The 13,355-nt window shown below is 42.3% G+C and overlaps 1 protein-coding gene across 2 annotated transcripts in view; it reads right to left on the minus strand.

Moving 5' to 3' along the window:
* GALNT12 (polypeptide N-acetylgalactosaminyltransferase 12) overlaps window positions 1-13,355 on the minus strand; it is a 668,716-nt gene that overhangs the window by 11,800 nt on the left and 643,561 nt on the right. For both annotated transcript variants that reach the window (XM_085606792.1, XM_085606791.1), the window contains exon 9: window positions 3,740-3,895. In XM_085606792.1, the coding sequence (XP_085462918.1) occupies window positions 3,740-3,895 (156 nt within the window). The remainder of the gene's footprint in view (window positions 1-3,739; window positions 3,896-13,355) is intronic.

A 13,355-nucleotide genomic window follows, 5' to 3' on the forward strand; every position in this document is an offset into this window, starting at 1 on the left:
ATACGACGTGCGGTGACAGCGACTAAACTCACAGCACATTATAAAGAGAAAATGCACAAAGAAACAGAAATCAAATGGACTATAATAGAGAAGGTCAAAAGCACTGACAACCTACAGCGCAAACTCCTTGAACGAGAGCAGCGATGGGTGTATCGTTTGAAGACCCATGAGAGGGGTCTCAATGCCTGCATACCTTGGAGTCAACTAAATAGGTGAACCATCCATTGACCTTTCTCTCCATCCATTTGGGCATTTTCATGACAACTAGACCCCGTTCGGCGGATAATGATATAATTTACTCTTACAGTGAACATCACTAATGCCACTACATCTCCAAGTAGTCATGACCTCTAATGAGTAGATCGCCCTCTTTTGTTGTAGATACACGCCCTAATCGATATGTGTACCTAGCAACTAGTGGCACCCACGCTTGGCAACCGAAACACTGGATTACAATTGGTCACGACTTGTGCCATTAATAACTACATCTCCCATGACGTCGTAGGTTTCCACGCTACGTCTCCACAACGCGATATCACACGTTGGACATTACTACCAATTACATCACTTGTATTCCTCAACATCTCCAAGACATGACAATTGTTTTTCAGCATCCTTACTTCACTTGACCTATAAATTACTCTCTCATTGTTAATGAATTAAGGAGGGGATGCTTGATATTAGCGCCGTTTGACATCGATTTATTATACTTTTAAAGCGCATCTACGTCATGATTCTAATAAGGAACTACCGTTGTTTACGGGCACAGATACACACAACTACATTTCCTATGAACCCAGTGTAACGTGCACTCCGCATCCACGACGCGATGACGTCAGGCGTCATTGAGAATCAACAAGCAATTTCGCGCGCGATGCGGAAGTACAAATACTCCGATCGCCGACACTGTCTTGCACAAGCCGGGAACCGAAACCAAGCAGGTTAACAGGCGGGGCAGGACTCTTGATGAAGTAAGTGTTGGGCAAGAATGTAGGGATGCGGATTGTCATCAAGTTTCCCCTCATATGGAGCGCCGCTACTGGAGGCGTCCCTTAGAGCATTTCCCTTACATTAGACTTTTAAACTTCCTCTCTCCCCACGGGGGACAAACTACAGGGTCTGACTACAGAGCTACCCCTACAAGCCTCACGGTCCCCTGAGATACGGTGACTCTCCAAAGTTTGGGTAAGATCATATGTTTGTGTACATTGTATTTAAAGAATGTTTGTGACGGCAATCACATATAGCTATATATAAAATCTTCACTATGGATACGGAATGGGTGATGAATGAGATTGAGATACAGAGACTTTTACTTTGGTAACACGCACCATCTGGCATGAACTTATTGTCAGTATGCGAGCAAAATCGCCACCACACGATAATCTGTCACGTAGCAATATTATGTACAGATACAGATGCGAGTGGCACATGTTTGGAAAAGGTAGAACACCACTATGTCACAGAGTCACTGGGCACATGTGGACTCAGTCTTTTTCCAAAGCACGTATATGGGAAACAGCATTTTGGAACTACCACTATGTGCTCATACATTTGTATGTTGTTGTTCTTTGTTCTCTTTACAGATGGAGTACTACGCATGATAGATTAATTATCTGTCACACATACAAGGAGCAGCTACTCTGCCCTTGATTCACGGACAGGATAGGGATTTCCATCTCTCTGCCCCCCAGGGAGGCCGACCTTTGCCCTGAAGAAAGACCAGCACCTTTACGGCCGCTTACGGGCTGAAACATGTTGGCACTAGGGTCTTAGGACCATAATACTCCCACTAGACCCGTTTTCAAAGTATTTTTAATAACCCAGGCAGACCCAAAAATAAAGGGAAACTGGGGATCTGTCTGAGGTATTTTAATCTTTCAGCTCCCCCCTGGTCCTTAACTTCTCCAAAGAGCTCCCAACACTGTGGTCGAGCCCACCCCGACTTATAGGCGTCGGGGTAACCCGATGATGAAGCATGACACCACTAGGGTGTGTGAGGGTAACTAAACAAAAAGGAATTGTTTCCTTGCTCACCTCGCGGTGAAGTTACATATCCCCCCACACTACATTCTTCACATCTTCCAGTCATAGTGCACCTTCATTGACCACTGGATGGTCAGTTAGAGTAATTTAATCGTGGTTTACTGCTTACCATCTCCCCAGAGAGTGGGAATACTCAATGAAACAGGTCTTGGTCCCCTAACAGCGCCTTACCACTGGGCTGCTTGTAATGAAGGCATTTAGCAACAGTCAATCATCCATTTTCTTGCAATGTTATTACTGCTTATAAGGTATAGTTACACCGCATGTTTTAAAGCATGAAAGCAAATAAAAACAATAAAAGACAATGGGCTAACAAAGTTACAGCAAACATGCTAGAGCAAATATTGGCAAACAGCCATGAAATCTGTAGGAAAAATATATTTACAGATAATAGCATCAAATCGCAGCATTGGCAGAAGAATTCGAAGCACAATGCCAATGCAATGTTTTTACAAAGGACTGCCGCACCAAACGACCCCTAACAGATTCTGATACATTTGTGGTGCTGTTTGTTCTGTTAACGATACTAGGATGCTTTTTACCAAACACGATTGATAAACACCTGGGTATTTAAACCTAAAATGTAAATTTTATTTTCCCGGTGTATATTTAAGATTACATGCAAATCACTCAGTACCAACAAGTTCATTGATTTGGGGTTGGTCCTGGCCAAAAGAGAACTTACTACCCACTGGAAGGCGAGACAGGGACCTACTCTAGCACACTGGCATAGGGAGCTTGTGAAGTGGGCAGAGAGTGAAAAGAACTATAGATTATGCATGGCCAGGCGTAATGGGAGCGAGAAATCGCTGGAAATGGCTCGGGCGTGGGTGGCACTCGTGGAACTGGCTAAACGTCCTGCAGATGACGAGAGTGCACTTGATGAGGGGGAGGGCGCACAGACTACTTGAGAGGCCCCCACCTGAGGGAGGAAGGACATGGTGAGACCAATAGGAGCCTGACAGGGACTTTCCCCCAATGTTCCTGGTCTGCCATAGGTTGAGACCTGCGAGTCAGGGATTCTGATGGGTGGTGCAGGAGCCCTGATTGACTCCCTGAGTATTTTAGTGGCCAGCGGCATGTTTGGGAGGGTGGTTGGGGTGGGGTTTTTTTTGTTGGAGTGTTTAGGAACCGGGAGGGAGGGAAGGGTATTGGGAGTTCTCTATTTAGATTTACATTATTGGACTGGAACATGCATAGAGATGAATTGAGCTGTATGCCGGGCTACCTGTGGGAGGATGGCTGGGGACCAGTGGTGTGCTCCTGGGATCCCTTGAAGAGACTCTTAGCTTGCAGCCAGCCCTGGGAGGACGGCAGGAATGCTAATGTATATAATTGTAATGCATATCGCCTTCCCAACTATTTTTTCGTGATGCCCACGGGGCTGTATGTATGGCTTTTCAGAAAACCAATAAAAGTCTGTTTGAGAAAAAAACACGCAAATCACTCAGTGGCTAATTTGTAAATGTAATTAGTCTTTTTTGTTGTCTATGTCAAGGGCACACCTGCAGGCCTACCAAAGCTCACTTTGAGACAGAATCACACATTTTTCAAACATTCATTCTTATGCGCCTGGTCATATTGGCTACCAAAAATGGAATGATATTGGAAATAAATTAGCATCCGTGAAAGTGTTCTTTCTGTTAGAAACAACCAGACACCGAAAACACGACTACAGAAATAAATGAAATACCTCTCTAAGAATGATTTTCTGATTATCAGGAACACTCTTCCCATTTTCTCGACACAGATACATAGTGAGATAATCCGTCCCAGGATCCACGGCTGCACAGGCTTCAGGCTGGCGAGTATTGTAGCGTATTTCATTATGTGATGTATATTCAAAGAACTGGAAAACAAGGGGCATACGTAAATAATGTACAGAACAAGTGGTAACTCGCTTCATTATTCTGACTGACTAAAGTATTGGTTAACATGTCCAGCTCTCACATGTAGAATATTTGAGCATTAAGAAACAGCTGAACCAGACAAAGCAACCTAAATCTAATCAATAAACAAGTGGACCAAGGACCAAAAAGCAGCAATGCAATTGATGCTATTAAAAGGCACGTGAACGTACAAACAACATTATATAGATAGTGGTGAAATGGTCGGAATGCAGCTACTCATATTTCATGTTGAAAAGAATAACAACCTTACATTAAGATTGAATAAAATAAATCAAGTCAAGGAGCGTGGCCATGAGGTGGGCAACTTCAAAGTCGTCCTGATTGCTCCAGAGTACTGCAACCAGGCGCTACTCTAAACATTCCCCAACTAAAAGATTTTCGTGCTAGGCTCTGTGGCTCTCGCCAACAGAAATGTGCACCAGTTGCACATTGATCCTGGCATGCTGGCCTTGCTCGGCTGCTCACTTGGACAGTACAACATGGACACAACAGGGCATCCAGGGATGAGGCTGCTCTCCATAGACACCAATGAGGAGGAGTCTCTTCAGGCTATCCACCCTTGGACTTGGTGCCTGGCAGCCACACCTAAGAAGGTCCGGTGGAAAAAGGAAGGGTTTGCAGCCAGCAAATGCATATACAGCAATCTGACTCCTTGGCATCAAGGAATTAATCAAGGAGCACATTAGAACTATTAGATTCTGTGTTTGTGATGTGTGTGGATTCAGTGCCCATCTCCCTCGGCATCCAGCGACCAGCCCCTGTCCTGCATCCAAACCCTACAGTCTAAGTGATGGTGTAGTTTCAGGGGTATTATTTTATGTAAGGCATACTTACTGACTTTGTCTAAGAGTCACAACACCAAAATATAACCAGCATTGGCAAAGCCAATCGGGTTTGCCTATGCAACATGTAATCAAAAAAACATTGACAAAGTCAATGGATTTCACATAGGTGAAACCTATCGTCTTTGACAATGCGTGTTTTTGATTTGCACCCAATATTTTTATTTTTTTTAAAGGAAGTCTTCCGCTCATTGAGAAGCTTGTTCACCCCCCTCCCTAGAGCTCGGTTTATCTTGTGTCACATGTCTTGGCCTAGGAGGCTGGCCTGCGGATGTTAGCGCCTAATATAGATCAATGTATAAGAGGCACTTGGTCACAGACTTTAATACTAGTAAGAGAGCTCAGAAGACTACAGCACCTGAGGCAGAGATCCGAGTGTAATCTGAAGTAAAATAGTTTTCTGAGGGCAAACTAGCTTGCGGGAAAATGGGTGTAACCTGCGGAGATATGTATATCCTACGGGTCACATTTTCAAATCTGAATAAGGTTGTTCAGTTGGTTAATACAAATGTAGCAGAGATCTGTGTTTAACCTGCAGACCATAAGATGCTTAATAGGTTAATGCAGCTACTGCAGACATGTACATCTTGAGGGTCACAATTTCCGTGGTATCAAGACAGCTCCCTTTGTTAATTTTCTTTCTGGGACAGAGGAATATTTCATAGGTCTTCCGCATGCCGCTGTAATTAATCTCCCATTAAATTGCTCCTCACACATCCTAAGCCTCTCATCCTCTCCCCCGCACATAAATCACACAAGGCTTCCCCTGACCTGGCCAAATCCGCTGGTTGCAGCCAGATATTATCTTTTATTATATACACACGTTAACTGGCATTATTCTACAAGCCGTGCATCGAATATTGTCTCTTTATGACCCATCAGTAGATAATAAATAAAGATTGGGGGCGGAATCTGACAGTGAGAGAGGCCTGCCCCTCTGTCAATGAGTGAGTGTTTTGGAAAGCACTGAGAAGACAGTGGGGCCCAAAGCAGCGCTAAAAAACGAATGTAAAGAGGGGGCGTGGTCACGACGCCGATTAAGATGGCCGCCTGACGCGGGACCTCCGGCGCACCGGAGCTTTTCTTTCATGCCGGTTCCGTTCCGAAGAGGATGACAAGCACTTCGGACATCGGATTCTGCCTTTGGAATGCAGCGTGCTTCTGGTGAGCGCTTTTTGCCTCATTTTCATGGCCGGACTGCCTCTTTTTTTACCGCGATCGTTCTCTCCTCAGAGCGGCCGCCATTTTGTTTAATGCGCGATGCTCGCGCTTGTTACCAGCTTGCCTTCATTTGCCTCACATAGCCTTTTTTTGGTGTTCTTTGCCGCCTGGATGCTAATATACCCTCTTTTTGGACACTGACTTGCCCTATGGCTGCCTTATTGCTTATGCTGCTTCACATTACCGGAATGAGGTAATCCTCCAACTGTGGATTTCGTACTATGCTTTTGTCTCCCCTTTGGTTACGTTCAACATTACCTCTGACGGGAACGTCCATGAAGTGGTTGGACACTAATTATGCACTCTTCATTTTCGTATAGACCTGCTCTTGCCCGCCCCTATGTGGTTATCTTATTCTGCTCAGGTCTTCGGACATCGTTCCCTCAGCAATTTTCTTCGCATCAGATGTCGCTTTTTTCTTTCCTAGTGTACATGGACTACCTTGACTGTTCTTGGAATGTTTCTTTAGTCACTCCCCATGCTCTCCTATGGTCATTGTTGTCGCATTATATGTGAGTGGACGCCTTCATATTCTGGTCTCCCTCTACAGTCGTCTTCTTACTTACTGCATGGTTATTTGGGATTGGCTTTCTATGGGCAAGTTACGCAACCCAAAATTTGTCTTTATTCCTTCGGGGAGCTCTCCTGTGACAACGTCTTCACCTCATTCAACAGTGGACTCTTCTCCCAAAGCAACACCAATGGCGGGAGTAGCTCTCCCTCGTTCCTCCTCAGCACAGCCGCTTTTAAGCAAATCTTCGCCTCCGTCAACATCTTCTAAGCGTCTCAAACAAGACTCCTCCTCATCAGAGAAGCCGCCATCCCCTATTTCCATGGAGATGCTTTTAGAGGAAATTCGAGCTCTTCGGCCGTTTGTAGAGGAGACCAACAATAAAATGCAGTTTCTTGAAGAGAAATGGTCGTCCATGGATAACAGAGTGACATCTGTGGAGCGACAGATTTCGGATCTTCAATCTACATCCCAGCGGGTCTCCTCTTTGGAAAAATCTGTTTTGGCGCTTCAACAGCATACGGAGGAATTGGAAAACAGAAATAGGAGGAATAACCTTCGTATTTATGGTTTGCCGGAGTCTTTGGAGGGGGACGATCCTGTGCTCTTTTTCTCCTCCTTTCTTCAGAAGCTTTTGGATATGCCGTCCACCACCTCTCTTAATATTCAGAGAGCCCATAGACTTGGTCCTCGCTCATCCACATCAACCAAGCCAAGGGGAGTCATTATTCTTTTTTTGAAATTCACAGATCTTCTCTCCGTTCTCTCAGCGTCCAGGGCCAAGCGTCAGGTCTCCTGGTTGGGTCAGAGAGTGTTTCTTTCTCAAGACGTGTCAAACGCTACTGCCTCTCGTCGGAAGGAATTTTTATCTCTACGAGCTCCTTTGAGGTCTCTTGGTGCTAGATATGGTTTGTTCCACCCATGAACTTTCAAAGTTACGCACCAAAATCAGACATGGACCTTCCAGGATCCTGCTGAACTCAAAAACTTCATTCATATTCGTTCTAATTCTGCTATGGAGACCTCTTCCTCTTCCTGTGGCTGATTGTTTAACTGTTTCTTATTCCTGCAGATTTCCTGAATATGTCTAACTTTTGCTTCCCTTACAGGTCATCCATTTTTGTTTCTATCTTTGTTTCCATTTACTAGTCTTTTAGTATTAGATTGTAAAATCACGCTTTTCCTAATACCCTTGTATCTGACTTCAAATTCCTTCTATCCTTTGTTTAATAATTGTGTCTAGATTTTGTCCTTCAGTAATCCTTTTTGACTTCTCTGTTCTCCGCTTCCTCATTTCTTTCTATTGTGTGTCGCTCTTGAATTCTCACCCTTTGATCGTCATAGTATGTCTTCATGTTCTCAAATGTTACTCATTCTTTATTTATTTATCTAGATGGACCGACTTCCTCTCCACCTGGCTCTTCGGTTATGTTCTTTGTCCCGGTGCGATCCGGTCTGGTCTCCCGTCTTGGGGGATCTGTCTCGTTGAGTGTCGCCATTTCCCCATTGTCCTATTTCGTACTCCCCTCAGGTATGTTTACTTCAGTCATCCCTTTGGGATATGTACTGTCTCTCCTTGTAATCTCTTTCTTTTTCTGTTTCCTTCTTCCTTTTCTCTCCCCTTTACTGGTTGATCAATTCCGGTTCTCCTTCATTTCTCTTTACCCCTCACTTCTCTTTTTCAACCTACTTTATCGATATTCCTCATATTTTTCTCTTTTTCGGCTTGTCTTTTGCACATGCTTCTTTTTCACTTTTTCTGTCCTATTTGATTCTATGTTATTTGTTAATTCAAAGTTGTTACCTGGAATGTAAAAGGTTTCATTAATCCTATTAAGCGGCAGAGAGTTCTTTCCCATTTAGCTTCCTATAACCCAGATATAGTTCTCTTGCAAGAAACCCACCTTAATGATGTTGAATCTCTCAAGTTAAAAAGAAGTTGGGTGGGTACAGTTTTATTTTCACCCTCTGACAACAAAAAGAATGGAGTTGCTATTCTTTGTCACAAAAGGCTTAAATGTACGGTTCTGTCTCAGGAGACGGACACTGAAGGTCGTTGGATATTAGCCAAATTACTACTGAACTCTATTCCTTTAACTGTTTTCAATGTCTATGGACCTGTACAAGCAGATTGTTCTTTTTGGCCTTTAATTACAAAGAAATGTATCCAATATAAGGATGTATCATTTATTTTTGGTGGCGATTGCAACCAGATTGTTGACCCGTTCCTTGACCGTAAATCCACAGTCCGTTTCACACCACACAAACCTCACAAACAATTTCTTAATACCATTTCACAATCACACCTTATTGACTCTTGGCGTCTTGCACACCCTGACACGTTGGACTACTCTTTCTTCTCTCCTCCTCACTCATCTTTTTCTCGCCTTGACTATATTTTTCTCTCTAAATCTTTATCTCAGAATGTGTTGTCTTCTTCCATTGAACCTATTGTCATTTCGGACCACGCTCCCATTGTAATGGATTTCGACCTACTCCCACCGCGTCCTAAACCCTCCCGGTGGCGCTTTAATAGCTCACTTCTTACTGATCCCAATTTCTCTTCCTCTTTTCACTCTTTTGTTGAGGAATTCTTTCTTTTCAACTCTGATCCTAGTATTTCTTCCCATACTCTTTGGGACTCCTTTAAAGCCTCTGCAAGGGGATTCATTATTGACTTTGTCTCTCGGAAAAAGAAACAGTTTATTCAAAAGCGGAAATCCTCCCTGGCCCATATAAAATTTTTGGAGCACCAGTTTTACACCTCTTGAGATAAATTTATGTCACCGGATCTCTTACGAGCAAAGCTGGAATTCAATAAATTAACTACGGACAATGCTTCTTCGGTTCTTCTTCGCAGTAGTGCAAGGTACTATGGAGGTCGTAATAAATCTGGTAAACTCTTGGCTAACTATCTTAAATCCCGTAAGGAACGCACTCTTATTGACTCTATTTACTCTTCTGCCGGCACTCTTCTCCATAAAGACAAGGAAATCCTTGAGCAATTTCAATTGTTTTATCAGCAACTTTACACCCCAGAGTGTCCTCCCACTCCTTCTCTTATTCAGAGTTATTTTGAGAATCTTCCTAAACCGTCTAATTCTCATCTTAATTTTCCGGATCTTGAACTTGATCTCTCATTACATGAACTCTCTAAAGCCTTGACCTCTCTTACTAAAGGCAAAACCCCTGGCCCTGACGGCTTTCCTGTGGAATTTTATCTGCACTTTTCAGACATTTTATTGCCTAAACTTTTAACCCTCTTTCAATCATTTTGCTCATCCGGCAAGGCAGAAGGCACTTTTCAAGATGCTACCATTTGTCTGATCCCCGAAAGAAGGTCGCGATCATCAATTATGTAAAAATTATCGGCCGATTTCGTTAGTCAATGTAGACTACAAAATTTTTGCCAAATTACTAGCAATGCGCTTAGATCCCCTTATGCCTCATCTCATTGGCAAAGAACAATGTGGCTTCATTAAGGGTAGACTTACATCGGACAACTCTCGTATTTTTCTTAACGTCCTAAATAAAGCTTCCTCACTTTCAACCCCTCTTGCTGCTATTTCTGTTGACGCAGAGAAGGCCTTTGACAGGGTTGATTGGTCTTTTTTATTTGCTTCATTGCGTTGGCATGGCTTTGGTATCAAATTTATATCCCTTATTTCTCTCCTATATTCTGCCCCAAGGCCTCGGTACTTGTGAATGGACAACTTTCTCCATCTTTTAACCTTCAGAGGGGTGTTCGTCAAGGTTGTACTCTCTCCCCACTTCTCTTTGTCTTGACTCTTGAACCCTTTTTATCTTCCATTCGTAATAACACTTCTATTTCTGGTTTCCCATACGGTACTAATCAATTGAAGCTTTCTGCCTATGCAGATGATATCTTATTGTTTATTTCTGATCCTGAATCTTCCATACCCCCCTTGTTATCCGAGTTTAATTCCTTTTCTTCGGTTTCAGGTTATAAGATTAAATTCTCCCTCTCACCTCATCCTGTCTCCCCATCTTTTCTCCGCTACTGGTTTTGCTTGGAGTAGCTCAAAGATTAAATATCTTGGTATTTGGTTTTCCAATTCCATCTCATCCTCGGTTAAATTAAATATGTCTGCAGTTATTTCTAGGATTGATCAATCGCTCTCAGCCTGGAATCCTCTTTTTCTTTCCTGGTGGGGTCGATTGGATTCAATTAAAATGATGATAGCTCCTATTCTAATTTATACCTTCTCTATGTTACCGGTTCATATCCCTGCATTTTATTTTTTTTAAAAATAGATTCTCTGCTTTCGCGATTTCTCTGGAAAGATAAGAAATCCAGAATTTCTCTTGCCACTCTCCGTAAACCCAAATCTAATGGTAGGGTTAACTTTCCTGATTTCCGTCTTTACCATAGGTCCTTTTCTTTACGGCAGGCCTCGAGATGGATCTCATCAACTCTTTCTCCTTTCACGCCTCTTTGGCTTCTCATTGAACACTCTTTATTATTACCCTTCTCCTTTGCCGAAGTGGTACGATTCTCTACCAGAAATCCCTATTCTCTTTGTCCCCTATTCAAACACACTTTTTCTCTTTTAAGTCCTTTGGTTCTTCCTTCTATGGTTACACGTACGTCCTTTTTAAATACCCCTATCTGGTATAATTCACTTATTCTTCTAAAGAATAGACCCATTTTTTGGAAATCCTGGAGGGTGAAGGGCGTAATGTGGGTCAACCAACTCTTTGACGGTACTTCTCCTTGCTCTTTTCCCCAATTTCAACTTTTATTTCGATGCCCTCGTTCCTTTTTGCAGAAATTCACAACCCTCATGGCAATTATCCTTGACCGCTATTATTCTCTTCCTTCTACATCATCATTGCCACCTCCTCCTCCTCTTCTCAATATTCTTGCTACACTCCCTAAAGCATCTCTCATCTATAAATCTTTCGTATCTCCTAATCCAAATCGTGTCAAACTAAAGTGGCGCTTTCTTGGGAAACAGATTTTTGTTGTACTTGGCCTGTTACTCTTTGGGATAAGCTGTGGTCCAGATCTTTAAAAATTTCTCGCTCTGCTTCTCTTACTCAATCCTTATTTTATCTATATCACAGACTTTATCTCTCTCCTCTTTCTTTATCTCGTTTTTCACCCTCCTCTGATTCTAAATGCTGGACTTGTGGTACTTCTGATGCTGACCTTTTTCATATGTTCTTTCTGTGCCCAGTTATCTCTACCTTCTGGGGGAAAGTGTGGTCATGCCTCTCTCGTATCTTCCCTCTTCCTGCCTCTTTCACAAATTCTTTTCTCTTCTTGGGTAGTCTTTCTGAACCTCTAAACCTATCTGTACACCTACACGGTCTCTTTGACCTGACGCTTGCTCTTGCCTTCCAACACATCTCTTCCAACTGGAAATCTCTAGCTACTATTTCCTTACAAGGCTGGTGGAATTCCTTATGCCATTTTCACAGACTGGACGTTTCCTTTGCCTCCACTTGTAAACCTGTTCGTAATGTTGATCTTTTCTGGTTACCCCTCACCACGTATCTGGACTGCTTGGCCCTGAAGAAGCCTATACGTCTCAATGCAGAAAATTTTAAACCCCCTTGAATGACTTGAACTCTCTCCTTTTGTTATCTCGTATAGGTTTATTTAATACTACTGTTTGTTTATGATGGTAATTTTGCCTCGCTGATTTATATAGCTTGAATGTATGCCGTAATTATTTGATAATTTATGGTTTGTATTATTATCTCTGTCTCTTCCCCTCCCCTCCCCCCTCCTTTCCTTCCTTATCTCATCCCCTCTCTTATTTCCCTCAATGTTAAAATTCTCTTAAAAATGCTTTTTGGGTTCCTAACATTGATATTAGCAGTGTTAAGGGTTTTCACTGGATTTCTGTATTGTTTCAGTGTATGCTGATATCTCCTTTTTGTTATCAAATTCTTTAATAAAGCTTTCAAACATAAAAAAAAAAAAACGAATGTAAAGCAGGAAATGGTGAGGTGCAACAGAGGTAGAAGAGAGGGGAAGAGTTAAATAAACTAACAAAGAGAAGATCTTCATGCGATTCGCCTTAAACTGCAGATAGTCATACATGATTATTGTATGTAGCGTTGTTTTATCAGTTTACACACACGTTTAATGTCCATATACTGTATACAGACACTCACATGTGATACACATACACCACACCCTCACATCTTCCTTTATAGTCTCTCCACTGTAAATTTAAAAAAATAAAAATAAAAGAGTAAATGGTGAAGCCTGCAGTGGAAGGACACTGGAAGCAGTACTTGGTCCAGGCTCGAGGCAGCCATAGTACGAAGACACCAAGCCCATGACGAAGACAGAGGCTAGGAGGAACGATGACCAATAGGAAACAAGGAGATTAGTTACTTGGGAGCCGGCCAATGGTAAGTAAAGTGACATGGTTGCCACGTGGGACCCAGCCAATGGTAAGTAATGGGCAGGCTCTAAGCCCCTTTTAAGATTTTTTATTTTTGAATACAAGAGATTTCACAAGTATAGACAGGTGAAATCTTAAACGTGGGCCTATTAACTTTATCAAGGAGCCAGTATAGCTACATATTTATGCATACCTATTGTCTTTTTTTAAAAAATCACCAATAATGATAATCAAACATATGTTTCATTACTTCACATATTGCAATGTTAAAAAAAAATATTGACATACAAATTATAATAGTTTTATTTATAAAAAAAAAAATGTAAAACTTGTCTTTGAGTTTTAGTATGACATTTTCAGCCCACCAAATGCAGCAATAAAAAACAACCACAAGAGAGCTCTGCACTCCCGCTAAAAAGCATAGAGCTCCAGCTTGGAGTAC

Source organism: Triturus cristatus, chromosome 5_2 (genome assembly GCF_964204655.1).
Source record: "Triturus cristatus chromosome 5_2, aTriCri1.1, whole genome shotgun sequence".
Classification (NCBI taxonomy): Eukaryota; Metazoa; Chordata; class Amphibia; order Caudata; family Salamandridae; genus Triturus; species Triturus cristatus.